This window comes from Anabrus simplex, chromosome 7 (assembly GCF_040414725.1).
Source record: "Anabrus simplex isolate iqAnaSimp1 chromosome 7, ASM4041472v1, whole genome shotgun sequence".
Lineage (NCBI taxonomy): Eukaryota > Metazoa > Arthropoda > Insecta > Orthoptera > Tettigoniidae > Anabrus > Anabrus simplex.
The window spans coordinates 115,801,853-115,823,862 of NC_090271.1; the positions used below are offsets into that span (position 1 = coordinate 115,801,853).

General features: G+C 41.7%; 1 protein-coding gene across 1 annotated transcript in view; it reads left to right on the plus strand.

The window, feature by feature from the left end:
• Positions 1-17,671: 17,671 nt before the first annotated feature.
• LOC136877325 (esterase FE4) overlaps positions 17,672-22,010 on the plus strand; it is an 83,519-nt gene continuing 79,180 nt past the window's right edge. The window contains exon 1 of the mRNA XM_067151267.2: positions 17,672-17,892. Coding sequence (XP_067007368.2) covers positions 17,683-17,892 — 210 coding nt within the window. The 5' untranslated portion in view covers positions 17,672-17,682. The remainder of the gene's footprint in view (positions 17,893-22,010) is intronic.

Genomic DNA, 22,010 nt, shown 5'->3' on the forward strand with positions numbered 1-22,010 from the left:
AGGGTTGAATTTTCACTCGGACTCAGCGGGAAATTCCACCTCTACCACCTATAAGGTGCGTGAGACTTTGGGTCGGAGATAAAACTGGGAGGGAGGACTAGTACCTCGCCCAGGTGGCCTCACCTGCTATGCTAATCAGGGACCTTGTGGGGGGATGGGAATATTGGAAGGGATAGACAAGGAAGAGGAGGTAAGCAGCCGTGAAATTAAGTTACATACCATACCGGCACAATGCGTTCAACAAAATATTTTTCTCATACGACTGCAACCGAGGCAGAGCAAACAACTTCCTCAGACATGACGTTCTCTTAAACGGACACCGAGTTCCATGGCACCGGGATGTGAATGTGTTCAACCACCATTTGTTCGAAGACAGCCAAACTTTGTTCAAATATCAACAAGGACGCATTACTAAATGTCTGTCTCCATTAGTTCATCAAGAAGGATGAACATAGCAACAAATAATATTTACAAATGAAAATTTATCTCTCAAATTTAGGTACAATTGTCACAAAGTTTTATGGGGACTCATAATGCATTTTGTGCAAGGTAATAATAACACAGCTCTGCAGTTAGGGCCCTGCAGCTGTGAGCTTGCATCCGGGAGATAGTGGGTTTGAATCCCACTGTCGACAGCCCTGAAGATGGTTTTCCGTGGTATCCCATTTTCACACCAGGAAAATGCTGTGGCTGTACCTCAATGAAGGCCACGGCCGCTTTCTTCCCACTCCTAGGCCTTTCCTCTCCCATCGTCGCCATAAGACCTATATGTGTCGGTGCGAAGTAAAGCCGATTAAAAAGAAATACCAGTACGGTACCAAAAATAATGTCTTACAAGTGTTTCCTATTCAAATAAAATCTCAGAAAGCGAACACCCTTTTCTTCAAATATTTGGAGAGGGAGAGTGAGGGAATGCAATAAGTTACTGCTTATATTTTTGGGAAAAGTTTAGTATTTAAGTCTTCTTTGTAGCTTATAATGCATTGAGACTGATAGCTCAAGCTCTTACTATTCAAAATTAAAATTAATCAGAATATTTTAAAATGTTACTTTTGGAGATGTACTAACTACTATTTGCTTTACGTCGAACCGATACAGAGAGTTCTTATGGCGAAGATGGGATAGGAAATGGGTATGAGTGGAAATTAAGCAGCCGTGGCCTTAATTAAGGTATAGCACCACCATTTATCTAGTGTGAACATTGGAAACCACGGAATACCATCTTCAAGGCTGCCGACAGTGGAATTTGAACCCACTATCTCCCGAATGCAAGCTCACAGTTGCACGTCCCTAAACGCACGGCCAACTCGCTCAGATTTTGGGAATGTAATGTTAACTCTCATCTGAGAGATACAAGTGGTGCCTCCAAAGATAAACAGCCATAAGTGTTATCTATGTCTGCGCGACGTAAAGTAAGTCTGTAAAGGAAATAAACTTCACACGTTGAATTTTTATTTCTTTGTATGGAGTAAGAGTACCTGAATCCAAAATACTTAATTTGTGGACATTCCTATAATTGAAATATATTCACATAGCAAATGCCATCAAAAGAACGCATATCACACGTTTCTTATCTTAAATTACACTTATTCTTGGAAGGAAATTCTAAATATAGGAAAGAACATATTATTGATTAATTGTTTGCCGAATACGTTGCCGAACTGTCCCATCTCTTCACAAAGTACATACTGTACTTAGGATAACACTGGACAAATGTATTCACCCGCAGTATCAAGTTAAGAGCTTGTATAAATGAGTTTCATGCAATGACAATCATAAATACTGCCCATGATTAGCATTACCCCTACTCACATCATATGTAAAGGTATTTAGGAACAGCTCGAAACGGCATTAGGTCATGTCTGACCTCACTATAATCACAGAATGATGCTGACATTTTCTTACTACTACTACTACTACTACTAAATATTTTCATTCCTCCCCTAAAGGGGGAGGCGGACCTCTTAGATGGTGGCGCCGTCTCTCAGGCCGGGAGATTTGTTACGGTGAAGGAGATACTCGGAAAAGGTGAGGGATTTGGCGGCCGTAGCCGATACTATGAACTGTCCCGGCATTCGCCTTAGTGCAAAAGAATGGAAAACGACTGAAAACCATTCTCAAGACAGCCGACGGTTGGGGCCAGCCGTGAGGTTCAGCCCTGTCCCAACTCCCGAATGCAGAGGCGTAGAGCCATGGTAAAGACGTGTCCGAACCCCTCGGCTTGGTTGGCCGATGAGAGTGCAGAGCTGTTGGACCACGAACCAGCCGTGGCCACTTATGGGCCGAGACCCACTCTGCATCTATCGACCCAAATTTTTTGACAAGAAGGGGCTTATATATTCAGCGGTAGAAGAAGGAGAAGGAACATGCCAGAATGTTCTGTCGTGGAAGTGATGTGTCCACGCACAGGTAGGATGAAGGACACATTACGTTGCGAGGCCACAATCGAGGTGGCGAGCACATGTTGCAGTCAGAAAGTGGACTGTAATTCAGTGCAGAAAATGAAATCTTCACTAATTGAAATTAAATTTTTGCACGCAAGATTTCTTCATCGTCGTGTTTTCTGATAAGCGATGGTTGCCGGCGAACTGGTGATACGAGGACAGTAGCGGATGAGTAACCATTACACATTGTAACAAATATTCAAGCTCTTTGAGTCTTTTTAATCGTGAAATTACCAGCGTTTCGGTCCGATGTGGCAGTGAGCTAATTTATCTGATGAAAAAATGAAATGGCGTATGGCTTTTAGTGCCGGGAGTGTCCTAAGACAAGTTCGGCTCGCCAGGTGCAGGTCTTTCTATTCGACACCCGTAGGTGAACCTGCGCGTCGTGATGAGGATGAAATGATGATGAAGACAGCACATACACCCAGCCCCCGTGCCACTGGAATTAACCAATTAAGGTTAAATTCCCCGACCCGGCCGGGAATCGAACCCGGGACCCTCTGGACCGAAGGCCAGTACGCTGACCGTTCAGCCAACGAGTCGGACATTTATCTGATGAACACTCCGCTTCAATAAGAAAATTTCTGCATTCACAATATCACATCTCAGCCATGATTCAGTTCCTGTTACAATATCTGGTAAGTGTGTATTCATTAAATGTTACTTAATTCAATTCCTTTATTTACAATACTTCTACTGTTAACACTAACAATTTTATGTTGTCCTAACTTCACTTCATGCTACCTATACTGTCATCACCGCTTCCAAGTCCATCCCGTTTCCCTGAATATACCTCCCTATAATTCTTCTTAACAACCCCCTAAATTGTATGTACCATTAATGTTCAGGTGAAGAACATCTGAGCATACAAGCTTATCTCCTACCCACCCACTAGGTTCTGCAAATTTCACTTCCAATTCCCCACATAAACATTCCTTAGTCTCATGTAAATCCCCCAATGGCGCTCCAGTCGACATCCCTCCTGCACAGTATCCCACTGGCAACAATGTCTGCTTCCCTTAATATTGTCCGCGCTGTCGTAACCAGGTCCCGCACATTCCCATCTATGTTAGCACCTGTTTCTGTTTGCCTTACATTATTGGTACTAACGCGGAAAATTACTACTTTCTGCTTACCCTCCTGCTTCTGTACTATATTACTCAACATCTACCTTAACGTAATACCTAGATAATACTCTACCCTGATTCCGTTCCTCCACACACTTTTTCCACATGCCTTACAATTGAGTCACCCATGACCAGAGCCTTAATCCCATCCTCCTCATTCGATCGTCTCCTGTTTCCTCTTAACTTCCTTGACGCCAACAGAACCTACTTTCTCCTCCCTTCTTTCTCCACACTACCCTCTTCCACCTCACTCTTCCGGTCCACTACTCTACGTTTCCCTCTCCTACCATTCCCTTCCTCTAACCTCGTCCTCTGTAACCTTACCTGAACTACATGTTCCTCTCCTGAACTCTCCTGAACTTTGTGCAGTGAAACATACCGATTTCTCATCGACGCATATCCTGGACCCACTCCCTGAGCAAAACCGTTAGGGTACATTGATGTTGCAGCTTCGCTGCTGGCACATGGATGCTCGCCCTAGCAGCTCGCTGCTGACTATAGCCAGGCCGCACGCCATGGAGCTTTTAGCCTGCAGAAGTCCCGCATTCACGCTGCTGGCAACTCCCAGTTGTAGTCAAAATTCAAAACAGCGGAAATTAGTGATGCAAATTGCTGTGCCTCTGTCACTGTCAGTGCCAAGATGACAACTTATTCATTCGTATAAAATATTAGATTAGGAAACGAAGTCTTAAAGGAAGTAGATGAATATTGTTACTTGGGTAGTAAAATAACCAACGATGGCAGAAGTAAGGAGGACATAAAATGCAGACTGGCTCAAGCAAGGAAGAGCTTTCTTAAGAAAAGAAATTTGCTCACCTCAAACATTGATATCGGAATTAGAAAAATGTTTTTGAAGACTTTTGTGTGGAGCGTGGCATTGTATGGAAGTGAAACATGGACGATAACTAGCTCAGAAAGAAAGAGAATAGAAGCTTTTGAAATGTGGTGTTACAGAAGAATGCTGAAGGTGAGATGGATAGATCGAATCACGAATGAAGAGATACTGAATCGAATTGGTGAGAGGAGATCGATTTGGCTAAATTTGACGAGAAGAAGAGATAGAATGATAGGACACATCTTAAGACACCCAGGACTTGTTCAGTTGGTTTTTGAAGGAAGTGTAGGTGGCAAGAACGGTAAGGGTAGACCAAGGTATGAATATGACAAACAGATTAGATCAGATGTAGGATGCAATAGTTACGTAGAAATGAAAAGGTTAGCACAGGATAGGGTGGCATGGAGAGCTGCATCAAACCAGTCTATGGACTGATGACTCAAACACAAAAACACACTTCATGTATTGACAAAAAAGGAACTACACATAGATATACCGTAATTTGTATTAGAAGTTACGTGCACAATCCTACACAATAACTCTCAAATAAGTTTTCGATTCACATTCAAGGACAGTACTTTTTAACTTTATTTGCTGACAGTCTGTTTCGTCTGTTGGTCAAAATTTACATGCAAAATACTACAAAATAACCCCAAAATAAATTTTCCATTCACATTCAAGATCAGTATTTTTTTCACTTATTTTCTGACAGTCTGTTAGTGAAAATTTGACCAGCTTTCGAAAACACACCTTCGGGAGGCGCGAACATTGCTACAACACATAAGTTCCGGACAGCTAAACAGTAAATGTTGGGATACTGAAGCATTCTTCCCAACCACCATTTTAACCGATATGCCTGCCTAACTATCATGGGGTCTTCCAGGTATGGCGAAGCATATGTCGTTTTAAACCTGTTATTGTCGATTTAAACGATATGAAAGATTTACAAATATCTCACAATTCTATGTACTGGTTTTTATCATCTGGAGTGAAAGAACTCAACGAAGGGCTATATTTTCGTCTGTCTGTCATTGACACGAAATTCAAGACAATCGATAATATAACGAAAGAGAATAAAGCATGGCGTTTCACAGTCTGGCAGCACTTAGTGATGATAATGCTTGTCGTTTTAAGGGGGCTAACATCTAGGTTATCGGCCCCTGAAGGCACTAAATGAAATGGCAAAACAAAAGTTTTAAATCATCCACTGACCGAAAGAAAAACTGACATCAAGAATGAATGGATGGACATGAACCCAAAAACAATCAGTGGATCCTACCCAAAAACTACCAGAAAGAAACAGCGTTACAGACCAAGGGACCATTCTAAAGTACAATCCTGGAAGGACGGGGTGACCAGTAGGTACCGTAGAAGCGATCTGACCTGGCACACTGTCACTAACACCGGCATGGACCTGAGAAGCACTGGCCTGTACGTGCCGTGCCGTTGGCACGAGACAGTCACGTTGCCACATACAGTAGTCCTTAATTCGGCAACAGTGCTAGTCGCCAGTGCCCGCCATACTGTTCGATGTACTCATGGAAAAACGTACTTGATTGGTGTGTGTACTTGTCCTTACTAACGGTATAAATTAGATCAATATTCACGCCAAAAACCTTTTTATTCTTGTAAACGTTTCGCGGATTTACCTTTATGGCAGTGCCACTGGCACTGGTTTATTTTAAATCGTGGCACCGAGTCTACCGTGCCGTCTCTGGCACTGGTCTCAAAACACGGTGCCAGTGCCTTCCCTACATCACTAGCGGAAATGATAGATAAGGCTCTTTGTATTTTTCGTAATAAGACTTTTTATTTACGTATTCAATTAATGAGTCTATACATAGTTTCCTCCCCTGTGTAATGTCCATACCTAAACAAGCTCTTCAACTCCACTCAATGAACAAATACACAAACAACAAGGAAACATACTAGTTACATTAAGAGTATGTTAGATTAAATTAAATTTAATTATATAAAATAAGCAATCAAACAACCCAACTAGAGAAAATTAGAGTGAATAATCTTCTCCCCAGCAAAATATCCCCTGGCCAGCCCCTATTGGATATCTGAACGCCATGGTAATACGTCACAATAATACATAATCAAAGCACCCGCAAAACACAAAACAAATCATACACACGGCAACTGTATGAACAGAAAAACAGACTTAAAGAACAAGAACAGTTTAAAATAAATTAAACGACACTGGAGAAACCTGGCACATGGCTACCCATATGAAGGGTATTGCCCTACCTTTTCGTCTCCTGGCTGACACAGCAAGTCATAATACATTCCACTCTCACATATTCACTCACGATCTGTTATAACTTGCTGACCAACCATAACCTTGTGTCATCTGCTAAGTCTATGTCCTCTATTTTTTTTACTGATTCCTCCTTGTCCACTGTTCTACTTTCAAGTTACCTCTCGTTATTCCCTATAATCTCATCCTCCAACTTCTTACCATTTAAATATTTATCAGTTTTAGCAAACCGGAAACACTTCAAGCCGCAATGATCCAAACTCCACATTAAATTAGACATTAAATAACTTACTCACTCTTTGCGCAAATACAATTAACAAACACACACCACCACGTACCCAATTTTGCTTCTTAACAGTACCTCTAAACAATCACAGACTAAATTCCAACTACCATATAGCCACTCTTCATAATATCACCAAACTCAAGTATTAATCACTCTCACATACCACCAAATCAACCCCTTACAAATAGCAATGCAATTACACCATTAACTTGCTGCCTCTTATACAATTCACAAACACACTTCAACATTTACCAATATTAGTTTCTTAACAGTAACTCTAATCACCCTTGCCCCAAACTCCAACCGCCTTTCACCCGACCTGCATTATAATAATTAATCACTCTTACACACCACCAATACAACCTCTTGTATAATCACACCTTCACTTATATTTCTGATATAATTAACTATACTCCATTCACACCCATTCAAACTCGACATTAAATTACAAATTAAATGACTCACTCTTAGCTCAGATACAATTAATTAACACACTCAACCACCTACCTATTCAGCTTCATGACAGTACCTCTAATCCCTCTATGACCAACCTCCAACCACCTTACAGCCACCCTTTATTATATCACTAACCTCAATAATTAATCACTCTTACACACCATCAAATTAAACTCTTACAAATAACAATACATTTCCTCCATTAATTTACTTTCTCTTATACAATTAACAAACACGCTCCACCACTTACCATATTTAACTTCTTAACAATAACTCTAATCACTCTAAGCACTCTAAGACCAAACTCCCACCACCATTCAGCCAACCTTTATTATAATAATTACTCACTCTTACACACCAAATCAACCGCTTAATCACCATCACTATTACCTTCCCTTATACACACTTCACCACCTACCAAATTTGACTACTTAACATCTTCCAATCTAATTATTTACAGACCGAATAACCTTTAATTATGACCTAACTAACTTACTAATCCTACTTGACATTTTACTTCTCGTTACTATGCCTTCATCACTTCTGCCTTTAAACTATGAAGGCTTCACGGCCGGTGTCAATATAATAAAAATCTTCCGGGTTATTATGCCGTGGTCCACTCCTCTCGCTTCTCCCAGACGTTTCGACTACTACTGCGGTATACAGGAGAGTGTATCGACACGACGCCACAGAAGATGACTACCAGAGCAGTAGTCGAAACGTCTGGGAGAAGCGAGAGGAATGGACCACGGCATAATAGCCCGGAAGATTTTTATTATACTTCTGCCTTTCTTAATAATCATACTTACAATTCAAATGCCTTCCCCTTCCGTTATTTCCGATCCAAACTCCACATTAGATTACAAATTAAATAACTTACTCTTACCTCAAATACAATTAACAAACACACTCCACCACCTACATAGTATAGCTACTTAACAGTACCTCTAATCATTCTCAGACCGAACTCTAACCACCTGACAGTCACCCTTCATTATATCACCAAACTCAATCATTAATCACTCTTACATACCACGAAATAAACCTCTTACCAACAACAATGAATTCACTCTTACCTTCACTTTTAATTCTGATATACTTCACTATACTCCAATTACACCACCCCTTAAGGCCTATACCATACACATTTCACCACCTACCACATTTAACTTCTTAACATTTTCCAATCTAATTATTTACAAACCGAATAACCGTTCATTATTAGCTAGCTAACTTACTAATACTACTCGACTTTATACTTCTCGTTACTATGCCTTCATCACTTTTACCTTTTTTACATAGGTCCTTTAAACTCATGCTTCTCCCTTTAATCATAGTTCCTTTTGCTCCTGCTTCTTCCGTCAAACCAGAATATACACTATGCGTTTGTCCACTTGCCATTTCTTATGTTCTTGTCTTCACCAGCACTTCACTGATTTCTACAAGCTCTATGATTTCCGTGCTCCTCTTGCCTGCTTTTCCTCCGATCTCGAAGCTATACTAAGTTCCCCCACCTCACTGCTTCCATTTGTTCTTTCCTTGCCACCATGCCCGTCTTCTCCAGCGCTGCTTTCTTTTATTATCCACATTGGTGGCTGCAATTGTGATAAGAAACGCAGGGAACCTACAGAGTGAAGAAATTCAGATTAAAAGAGACATGGGAAGAGAGGGATTAAGAATCTAAAAATCCTAAAGAAACATTTATTGAGGGCCAGACTTCAAGAATTATCGCACATCAGAGGGAAGCAATTAGTGGTAACTAATGGCAGATGGGTCAGATTTTGCACTGTGACGAAATTACCGTTATTAGAGGAGGGCCTGATGCAGGAAGAAATGATGGGGATGAGAGTGGAAGAAAGGCAGGTACAAATTTATACGCCTGTTGCCTATCCTTCCCGCTTCATCTATATCTACTTCGCTGAATTTAACTTTCATTTTGTTCTGGATGACGTCCACAACTTTGTAAATTGTCTCCACTTTGTCCTCACCCTTTTCTTCTGGCACTCCATATATAAAAAGCATTCCTTCTTGCGTTCCTGACTACTGTTTTCTATTTTTCTCTTCAGCTTCAACATCTCCTCTTCCGTATTTCTTATTTTCTCTCTGAGTAACACTATTTCTCCCTCGTTATTTCGCATTTTCGTCATTGTTTCGTCCGTTTTTTCTGGATACATTATCTCATATATTCGAACTCCTTCACTTGTTCCTGTAACATAGTTTTAATCTGTTCAAACGGGCAAACTTCTCCCACAACCTCCTTGACCACCCTCCTTATGACTTCCACATCTTCCCAGCTCATGTTGACACTGGAAATTGGTCCGGGGTTTACTTCCACGCCCCCAATGACTAGCAGTATCATAATTATCGCTTCCACCAACATCCACTCACCCTTCATTCCCATTTCCCCATTACCTCCCTCTCTTTTTTCCTGTTTCCCTCTTCCTTCCTCCCTGCCATCTTCCAAAAATTACCCGATATTGTTCCATACCAATCACCTTCCTCATCACTCTCCGCTTCCCTCTTGCACTTACCGCTCACATTTTACACCCACTCTACCGGCACACTCGACCCAGCACGTCCGCATGCGATGCTTTCTCAGGCTAGAATGCTTTTTTCTTAATATGATTATAGATATAGAGGGGCTGAACACTTAACGCGTACTTCCAGGCGCCACCCTGTCAAGGAGGAACAACGCAGCTCCACTGAAGCTTTTAAAGTGCGGAATAAATTCAGAGATTTTTAACGAGTGAGTCACAGTTTTGTTGCCGAGTGGATTTTAAATAATTTGGTACGTTGAATGTATAATAAAAATGTAAAATACTCACCTGGATTTTTCAGTCATTTTCTACTGCGAGAGTTGTTTGAAGAATGGAGTTACGAATACTTCATTTCGTAATTTAATAGTGTACTCTTTTGTAAAGTAAAGTAAGGAGTTACTGAGTACATAATTTTGACTTTAGTTAGGTCTCCTGAACGAAATGTATTTACAGTTTGAAAAAATAACTGTCGAGCTTTCCATGAAAAACGAGGTACTTCATATAAATGACCTGCATATATTGATAGAGGTCCCCTATGTAGCAAGAATAAATTTTTTTGACATAATCGTTCCGCATTCTTTCGCCAATTTATTCCATAGTTTGATTATGCTTGTTGTTTAAAGCACGCTAACCTTTACGTCATCGGCCCCTGATGGTACGAGATGATACGAAATGGATTATAAGTTATAATTAACCCTTTAAGATTAGAAAGATGATAATGATGAGGACAATTATTATGAATCTAACATAATCAGTTGATCTAATTCGCAATGACTTATTTTCCTCTCAAAATTCAAATTAAAAATACACATAGTCAATAGAATAAAAGAGTAGTTAACAATAAACGAAAAATTAAAAGACAATGTCGTCCCTCTATGTATCCCATTTTGACCTCTTATAAGATGATCCGCATGTCGGTGATTCCAAATCGCATTTATTCGAAGACAGGTTCAGATAGCAAGATATCACAGAACATCTGTATAGAGTGCGAAGGGAGGAACAGTCTAAGTTACAGGATCGCCGGCGATGTACCAGGCTCGAAAAACTAACATGTTTGAGACCATCGACGTGGCGAGGATAGCAGAGAGCAGCGTAGCGAGAAGCTAAGCTCCAGGGTAAAATCACTGATTGAGATCCATTGGTTTGCTTCTTCGTCGCCTAGCATCGAGCAGTGAGGCCTAGCGATGTGCCAGCAGCGAAGCTGCAGCTTAAGCGTGGCGTTGCCCTACTATTTCTTTCCCTTAAATTAGCCCACCTGTCTTACAAAATATCTCCCCCTATTCCTCACCCTTTGTCTACCTACCGTCCCATGTACATTTATTAAGGGAGACATATCTTCATTCCTGTCCTCCGTTGAATGTCGTGTTATCTCCTTCCAACTCGTCGTCCTCCTCCCTCATCTTCCTTAATTCCCATTCAGACCCACAGTCCTTACAATGCTTCTCTCATCCATTCTTTTATCCCTTCATAGAAATGCGAAATAATATGGAAGTACCAACAATACCATCAATATCATCGCCCAATAGTGGGACGAGTCTCTAGAAGAATCACTGTTAATGGCCAAACGAGGAGCGAATTTAACAGCAGTATGCTCGACTTGTCAAAGTATGTATGTAGTATGTATGTATGTATGTATGTATGTATGTATGTATGTATGTATGTATGTATGTATGTAATATGTGTAGGTAGTATGAACAATTGAGTGATATACTAAATTTTGAGTGCATCATGGCGTGAAATGTAATCAAAAAATCACACTGGCTCCACGGCTTGTGTCGCGTAGGTATCGGCTCGGATTCGGGAGTTAGTCAGTTCGAACTCACGGTTGACAACCCGAAAATGGTTTTCCGTGATTTCTCCACGTTCACACCAGGCAAATGAAGGAGTTATACCTCAATTAAGGCCACGGTAGCTTCTTTCCCACTCAGAGCCCTTTCGTACCCCATCGTCACCAAAAGAACTATTTGTATCGGTGTGACGAAAAGCAAGTTTGTTAAAGAAATGAAATTTCACACTTAGATTTTTTATTGCTTTGTGTGGAATAATCTTACCTGAATCCAAAAATATTTACTTTGTGGATGTTACTGAAGTTTATTTTAAATGGCTCTTCACGTTTAGAGGCACTTCTAGCAATACGCCACAAGGCCTCAGCTGGGAGCTAACATTACAATCGCAAAAGCACCATTTTAAATATTGTGATTAATTTAAATTTAATATAATAAGAGCTTGAGCAATCAAACACAGTAAACTGTAAGTTACAAAGAAGACTTGCAAAATAAAATAATGTTTTTAAATATATAAGTGGTATGGCACTATCTATCTCCATATTTTTGAAGGGATAATTATTCTTTCTGAGAGGCTAGTTTAATAGGGTACAATTGTTTGACCACATTTTTGGTACTAGTGTCATTAACTTGCACAAAATGAATTGTGACTCCTCACAATAGCTTGTGAAAGTTGACCTGAATTTGAGAGAGGAAATGTTTATTCCGAAATATAATTTGTTTCTATATTCAACCCTGTTAATGAACTCAGGGAGACAGACATTTGGCAATGGGTCCTAGTTGATGTTTGAACAAAATGTGGCAGTCTTCTAAGAAATGGGACTTAAAACGTACGCTAGTCACATCCCGATGCCACTTGAAATCGGTGTCCTCTTAAACGGACATCATGTCTGAGGAAGATGTTTATAGTCGTATGAGGAAAATATTATGATGGTGAATTTCCTGTATTATCCAATACAATTAACCCCATGTACTAACATCACCCAGATATCTGTTTTAGAAGTACGTGTACAGTAGTTTTTTATTCCCATGAGGCTGTACATCCGATCTCTGGCCCCGCAACGAACGAAATATACGCTCTCCCGGGCTCGTGAGGGCAATTGAGAAATTTAGAAAATACCAGTTCCCAAAACCAAGCAAATCTAATACAAGAGAGTGACATAACAGTAGAGGGATTCATCCTGACTTCTATATGGCACAAAACGTCTATTAAAATTATAAAATCCTTTTAATCACAACCACCTACTCAATACATTATATTACTCATTGAATTATAAAATAATCATGAGCTGTCTTAAATAATGGAACATGTTTCGTTCGACATAGCGAACATCATCAGCCTTAATTTACAAGGATTAGGTCAGGGCCCTGAGCTGAATGATAAAAATTGTTAAAAGAGTGACAATACCATAATAAAAAGTAAAATGATAACATTAAACATGAAATTATAACAATATGTACAGATTAACAGCAAGTATGCAGAGGAATACTTTGAATGATGGTAGTCTATAGAGTTAAAACAAACATGAGGTTGTAAAAGTAAAAAGATACAGATATAGTAGATCCCAAATTATAAGTCAATGCGTGAAGCGTGGACCAATCGCCAACCATGGAGCTCCTAATTGAGCAAACCAAAAGTTAAAATAGAGTCTACTGAACAGCGCGAGCCAAGCTGAGTCAGTCAAAAGGCGCAAAGCGACGAAGCTAAGGTTGAAATGACGTAAACTTCAGTAGTTAGGAATTCTGTAGGAGAGCCAACACAATGCCAGAAGGAAATACAGGTTGAACTAGTCCGTATTTACACGCTAGCAGTAGAATTAAACTTATACAACGTAGGACACCAATGTGGACTCGTTAAGTAACTATAACTTGAAAGTAGGGAGAGTTCCAGCAAACCAGAATGGATGGAGCAGATTATGGCACAATTGGAGTTACCATCATTCAAAGTATTCCTCTGCATACTTGCTGTTAATCTGTACATATTGTTATAATTTCATGTTTAATGTTATCATTTTACTTTTTATTATGGTATTGTCACTCTTTTAACAATTTTTATCATTCAGCTCAGGGCCCTGACCTAATCCTTGTAAATTAAGGCTGATGATGTTCGCTATGTCGAACGAAACATGTTCCTTTATTTAAGACACCTCATGATTATTTTATAATTCAATGAGTAATATAATGTATTGAGTAGGTGGTTGTGATTAAAAGGATTTTATAATTTTAATATATTGTCCTCAATACGGTTCCATTATGAGATTAATTACATGTAACAAAACGTCTATCCAAGATAGGCTGCCGTCTATCGGTAGGTTGACCAAGGTCCCAGTAGTCAAAAAGTATTTTAGAGTGTGGAGTAGATCTTTTGTGTGAGATTAGAGGTGTCTTATCAACGAATTAAAATCCTTTTCTAGACGCCATCATCAACCGTACATGAAGGAAACTCTTATCAGCACCTACTACAGCTCATTTCAAGTTAAGAAAACAGTATTGCTGTTCTGGATCTATAAGGAGTGAACACACCCCCTCGGAGACACCCATAATTCCTCGTAATTAAAGGGTATTATACTATATTTTGTAATATTTTATCAGATATATAAAAATGATGAGGCATTTATACCCGTGAGTTATTAACATAACTACATAACATTTTCTTTTTCATAAACACATTTACAGGGAGGAAGCGTAATGGCAGGAACAGCCATCGCTTCGTTGCCTTCCTTCATTTTCCTTCTTCCGTGTTGCTCTAGTACAAGCCAAAAATATCCCCTGTAAATGCTCCGCCCCCTTTAGCCCATAACATGATTTGTAGGTTAGTTCATTCCGCTTTTTTTCTTGAACTTAAATAATGAATTTCACAAATTTATGTGCCGCCTTTATCCCGTGATGGTGTTAAACAGAGTCGTTCGATATGGCAACCATGTTATCATAAGTGCATTACTGTTTTCTTAATGTGGAATGAGCTATAATATAACTACAGTAAAATGACACATATCTTGTGAATATAATTGCTAGTGATTTGTGGTCCGAAAAACATGGAAATGGCTACTACAGTACGTGTGTCCATTCTCCAGCTCCTGGTTGCTCTTCAGCTGGCAAAGATTCTCTCTGATGATGAGTATCCCACTATAACCTTGCCTCAAGCATTCTGAAAGGAAAGAAAATTACTCCGGAGAACCTCTCACAATATTACAGTTTCCTGGGTATACGTTATAGGAAACCTCCCAGTTAAAGTAAGTATATTTCGCAAGAATTGTACGCTGTCTCTTGAATATGTCGTTCGTTGTACACATGGTAGTTCAATGTTATGGTGTTACAGCAGTATAAGAAACACCGTGTCTCAGGACTGGATGGGAACAGTGAGATAGGAAGAATCAACGGATCATCAACATAAGGATGACCCTCAATTTGAATAGGGCGCCCAGATTAAAAAGATTAACCTAATTTTCTCGAAAAGAAGAATTTTCTCCACATGTCCTATTGCACCGTCGTACGCCGGCATCCCTGCATTTTTTGTCGGTATCGTTCTGACACACCCTGTTCACCTATAAGAGGTAAATTCAAGTGAAATCGCACAGACATTACTGTATAAGTTAATATACATAAACAAGAAACAATCATAACAATAATAATAGGCAAAAAGAGGCATCCGGCCTAATAAATAGATTTAGTGCCTGGGAAGCTTAAAGTCTATAGAAGAAGATGTAATATGAGAAGAAGACAAATACAAACACCTGTGTACAAAGTAAAATGTTAACACAGAACAGAATAAAATAACGTATACATGCTTAGGGTATAAACGATCTCCTTACAAGTGACAGGCAAGGATAACAGACTTTCAAGGACACAAGTCCATCTATGACAGATAAATTATACTTATCTGATATGTTGTCATTCTTAAGAGCAGAAAAGAGGATCTCGAATACAGATCACATAGAATCCATCATCATCTAGACCAGGGCCTCTCAGGGTGCATGCGCCTGGTGCATGCACTGCGCACGGTGCAAAAGACGACTTGGCTTGGTTGACCAGAGTGCAGACCCCCCACTCTTCGATGTGGAGCAATAGCGCTTACTCTCTCTTTCCTCACGCCTATCTCGCTCGCTCCACCTGTCTCCCTCTTCCACACTTGCTACGTAGCGCTCCAAATCCGAGCTGAGTTGCGCCGAGTAGAGCCGAACTTAGGCGAGCTTAGCCGAGTGGCCCAGAGACGAACCGTTGGTCTGAGTCGAGCCGAGCGTGAACGATGCACAGTGCACGGAGCTCTTGCGCCTCGATTTGCACGCGTGAGATTTTGGGCGTTTGAGAGGCCTTGATATAGACAGTAAGATTGCTGTACAGCATATCATTTAGTAGGTAGCCTACTTCTTATGAAAGTACATATGAGTGTCAGGATTTGGAGCCATTAGCTGACACAAGTAACTATCTCCCCAGCAACTTAAAAGTCAGTGACGTATACGACAACCAATTTAATGATATGGAAAGTGGCATTATATAAAGTTAACAGTGCAATAAATTATCTTCGAAAGAAGACAGGAGGACAATGGAGCAGTGAAAATCATCAAGATCTCAAAGCATTTAGAATTGAGATAGAAGATGCAGAAGAGAACAGTAAAATTAACACCCTTCTTAAGACTGGCATGTTTTCTTCAGAAATGACGCACAGAAGGGATGTGGCAATTTCAGACGGATTGAGAAACTTACGATCGGAACCAATGAGAAAGTACTGGTAAGTAGACTACAGCCTTCGACAGGAAAGTGGGCATGGGACGACACAACTGGGCCAACGTGGACATTGAAGTTAATAATAATAATATTAATAATAATAATATTAATAATAATAATAATATATTTAATTGTGTGAATGTTGGCCAGACTTGTGATGTAGGGGAAGCGTGTCTTTTTCCTACTCGAAGGCCTCGTGATCGATTCCCAGACCGGCTGATATATTAATATTGTGGATTGAGTGCTGAAACGGGTCCACGAACCCACATCAGACATACTGAGGAGGTACTGGTGCGAGAGGCGTATGGTTGGGATTGTCGTCTCTCTAACTACACGGCACTTCAAATACCTTCAGTTTATCTGGTCAGATGACTGTTGTCTTTTTTAAAGAATGTTGTAACCTTTAACTGCATACTGCGTACAATAGGTTACACAATCCCTCTCGGCAGCCATGAAGATGTTTTTTCCGTGGTTTCTGATTTTCACACCAGACCGGGGCTGTACCTCAATTACGACCACGGCCGATTCCTTCCAACTCCTAGGCTTTTCCTATCCCATCATCGCCATAAGACCTATATGTGCCGTTGCGACGTAAAGCCACTAGTAAATAAAAAGAAACAGATTGCACAGGTCACTTCAAGCCACGTAGTAGCTAACAAATGTTAGTTATACACTACGAAATGTGCGATGCTTGGATCCTAAAACATAATAAGTCAGGATAAACTTTCTTTACTTCAAAACAAATGGCAAGAATAGATCGCCTTTGTGTTACACAGAATTTTGCGTTGAATGGTCTGACATAACGTGACTGGAAAAGCGCTGTACGTGCTGTCCACTTTGACTGTAAATACTTGCGGGTGCATTTCAGACCTAATACAGTAGTGAAAACCCAGAAAAGTACATTGTTGTTAAAGCCGGTGGGTCTCTTCCTTTCTGTCTACACACACACACACACACACGACCGTTCCTTCAGATAGGTAGCCATCGGTAGGCCAGAAGCTAAGGTCGTAGGAGACATGTGGAGAGGAGGTGATCTAATGAAATGAGATAAATTTCTGCGCTCAATTAGAGAAGTGTCTTATCGAAGAAAACAAACCTTGCCAAAACAATTGACGTTCAGCTCTTGAGAGGTAAATCTTATCACTTGGTTCCACTTTATCTACATCATAAGTGCTTATTCAGCTCTATATAACTGTGAGCGATCCATGATCTGCATAGCATAGAAATGAAGGGCACAAGAGCACTACTCTGGACTTTATTCGTCCTGGCTACCAGTCAGCTGGCGGAAGTCTTCGCTGATGACGAATACCCGATAATAACTCTGCCGCAGGGTGCTCTGAGGGGGAGGAAGGTGACTCCAGATAATCTTTCTAGTTATTATACCTTCCTCGGCATACCTTACGCTAAGCCTCCGGTGGGAAATCTCCGTTTTAAGGTAAGAAACTGTCATAAAAATTGTGATGTATTTTCAGTGTGCCCTCAAATTTTAAACTTAAGGGAAATTGGAGAGTTTAAAGAATAAAATCGGCTTATAGATTTTCTTCATATAAAATACAAAGTGTCCTGATGATGAAGATGATGATTATGATGGCGTAGGGAGAGGGTGAGAACTGGTATAGGTATGTATCCTGCTCCTGTCGAAAAATACAAGGGAGTCTGCTCAAGCCTTACAGTCTCCATTGGACGGAAGAATAACTTAAGCAACGTCATACGCCCCCACTTGATATGAACTCTGCGGAGAGATTAGGATCTGATCCCCGTCTTTTGGCACTCAATCTAGTGTTTAGAAATTGTATACCACCATCTCCTCTACCCTGCCAGCCATCGTTGTGATGGTTGAACACTTTTCCGACAACGGGACACGAACCAGCTAACCACCGTGTCAGAATTTGACGTCATAGCCACGAGGCGGGTACATTGTCTAATTAAATTAATGTATTAATTGTTACAAAACTCGTCCATAAATGATCAATTTCTTTTGTAGCGACAATTCAGGATATATGCATTCGGACCTTGTTTAACGAAATCATGCCCCAACTGAGATACCGTTTCACAATATGAGGGACATGAGAGAAATAAGGCACTCAGTGGGCCTCAGTTCAGCGCACCAGGTTACAGTGCCTTTAATGTGAGTAATGATTTTAAGGTAAAAGATGGCTTTAAGTTAGATACCATCCCGGAATTTGCCTGGAGGAGAAGTGGGAGATCGCGGTAACCCACTTCGAGGATGGCTGAGGAGGGAATCGAACACCCATCTACTCAGCCGACCTTCTGAGGCTGAGTGGACTCCGTTGCACTCCTTGTAACACTTTTCTAATTTCGTGGCAGAGCCGGGAATAGAACCCGGGACTCTGAGGACGGCAGCTAATCACGCTAACAACTACACCACAGAGGTGGACTTTATGTGTTGACAACGTTGGAAATTTCTCCGCTTTATTTTGGGCAAAAAGTTTTCTCTCTCACTTATTAGTCGTCAGTAGTAGATAAGTATGTAAGATGTTAAATTCAATATACACTGACTGACAGAGCAAATGCAACACCAAGAAGGAGTGGTTCGAAAGGGATGAAAGTTGGGGAAAAAACAGAGACGGCACGGACGAATAATTGATGTTTATTTCAAACCGATATGCAGGTTACACAATGCGCACGGCATCGACGCAGTAGGATGTAGGACCACCGCGAGCGGCGATGCACGCAGAAACACGTCGAGGTACAGAGTCAATAAGAGTGCGGATGGTGTCCTGAGGGATGGTTCTCCATTCTCTGTCAACCATTTGCCACAGTTGGTCGTCCGTACGAGGCTGGGGCAGAGTTTGCAAACGGCGTCCAATGAGATCCCACACGTGTTCGATTGGTGAGAGATCCGGAGAGTACGCTGGCCACGGAAGCATCTGTACACCTCGTAGAGCCTGTTGGGAGATGCGAGCAGTGTGTGGGCGGGCATTATCCTGCTGAAACAGAGCATTGGGCAGCCCCTGAAGGTACGGGAGTGCCACCGGCCGCAGCACATGCTGCACGTAGCGGTGGGCATTTAACATGCCTTGAATACACACTAGAGGTGACGTGGAATCATACGCAATAGCGCCCCAAACCATGATGCCGCGTTGTCTAGCGGTAGGGCGCCCCACAGTTACGGCCAGATTTGACCTTTCTCCACGCCGACGCCACACGCGTCTGCGGTGACTATCACTGACAGAACAGAAGCGTGACTCATCGGAGAACACGACGTTCCGCCATTCCCTCATCCAAGTCGCTCTAGCCCGGCACCATGCCAGGCGTGCACGTCTATGCTGTGGAGTCAATGGTAGTCTTCTGAGCGGCCGCCGGGAGTGCAGGCCTCCTTCAACCAATCGACGGGAAATTGTTCTGGTCGATATTGGAACAGCCAGGGTGTCTTGCACATGCTGAAGAATGGCGGTTGACGTGGCGTGCGGGGCTGCCACCGCTTGGCGGCTGATGCGCCGATCCTCGCGTGCTGACGTCACTCGGGCTGCGCCTGGACCCCTCGCACGTGCCACATGTCCCTGCGCCAACCATCTTCGCCACAGGCGCTGCACCGTGGACACATCCCTATGGGTATCGGCTGCGATTTGACGAAGCGACCAACCTGCCCTTCTCAGCCCGATCACCATACCCCTCGTAAAGTCGTCTGTCTGCTGGAAATGCCTCCGTTGACGGCGGCCTGGCATTCTTAGCTATACACGTGTCCTTTGGCACACGACAACACGTTCTACAATGACTGTCGGCTGAGAAATCACGGTACGAAGTGGGCCATTCGCCAACGCCGTGTCCCATTTATCGTTCGCTACGTGCGCAGCACAGCGGCGCATTTCACATCATGAGCATACCTCAGTGACATCAGTCTACCCTGCAATTGGCATAAAGTTCTGACCACTCCTTCTTGGTGTTGCATTTGCTCTGTCAGTCAGTGTATCTATACTTGACAGGAGATTACCCATATTAACAACACAAAGAAAAGAAACAACGCTGCTAATTCCTTTAAGAATAAAGGGCAACTACTACTGAGATGAGCATCCAATGCTGTTTGCTAATTAAAATAATGACCAAAAATAATTATACACATATTCGGAAGTAGAAGTGTGCAATTACACAGTTCAAAAAAAATAGGGGATCATGTTTTTGAACGTATGCCATGCTCCACAAAACAATACCTCACACCCAGGTATATTACCAATTAAACCTTTATTCTTTACCGTTGAAGTATTCAAAAATCATCGATGAATTAGCGTTCATTTTCAGAACACAAACGGAAATGTACAAATAGGGCGAAACAAAGTGATAACAGTCTTCCAGGGTGGATTTTTATCACAGTTGGAGAGTTTCAGTAATGTGTATGTCCTCCACGAATATTTGTCACAGCTTGGCAACTACGTGGCATTCTCCGTATAAGTTGATGGAGGTCACGTTTTGCGGTATCAGGTCCCATTCTTCAGTGAGAGCCTGTTGTGGTCTTGGAGAGTCCGTGGTGAAACAGGATGCCCACGAAGACTTCTGTCGAGCTTTGAACGTCATGTTCTCGCAAGACAGCTCTGGCGATGTGCACTATATGAGCTCTGGCATTGTCGTGCATTAGTAACAATTTATGGCAACACCGTATGCAGCAATCAACGCATGCTGTAGCAGTATCTACTCGATGGACACCGTAGCGGTAAGATTACCATGGACGACGACAAGATCCGTAGGACCATCAATATTGATGCCAACCCAGACCATCACAGTACCTTGTCCGAATCGGTCGCCTTCCTGGACAATACTCGTATTTGACATTCATTGGTCACCATACACGTTGACGTCCACCACGCTTTGTCAGGGGAAATCTTGACTCGTCTGCGAACGACACAGTTCTCCAAAGGCGAAGTTGCCAGTTGTCGTGGGTACGGACAAACAGAAAGCGAGCTGCGTGATGTTGCTTCGTTAAACGGGGCACTCGAACAGGACGTCTGGGTCGTAAGGACACTTCTCTTAACCTGTACCTTACTGTCTGGTCAGAATCGTGACTCCAGTGACCCTCCAGAGGTCTAATCGCAATTCTCTGACAGTTGCTAAACGACGCCGCAACGCACAGATGGTCAGATATCGGTCATCTTGTCGGATTGTCATGCGTCTACGACTTTGTCCAACCCTCCTTGTAAACTGCCTCTCTCATTGTAGCGTTTCCACAAGCGCGAAATAACTGACGGAAATACATTGAGATCCACAGCGTCTCATGGGATGTGCTGGTTGATGTACAACGTGCTCATATGACCTCGGTAGTCTGTGTACCTCCCAACGACACACAGACGCACCGCTATTCACTTTGTTTTGAGGGATCACCTGAGAGTTTAATGCATTTCTACGCCTACAGATGGAGTATAACTTCGATTTGACATACCCTGAGTAGCTAAGGTTTCAAGGTATGCTGTACGACCATTGGAACCGCATTTACCAAATGAACGTTCACATACCAGACGTTACAAAACATGTTCCCTTAATTTTTTGAACTGTGTATAAAACATACACAACTTAAGAAAATGGTACCTGGAAGAAATACAC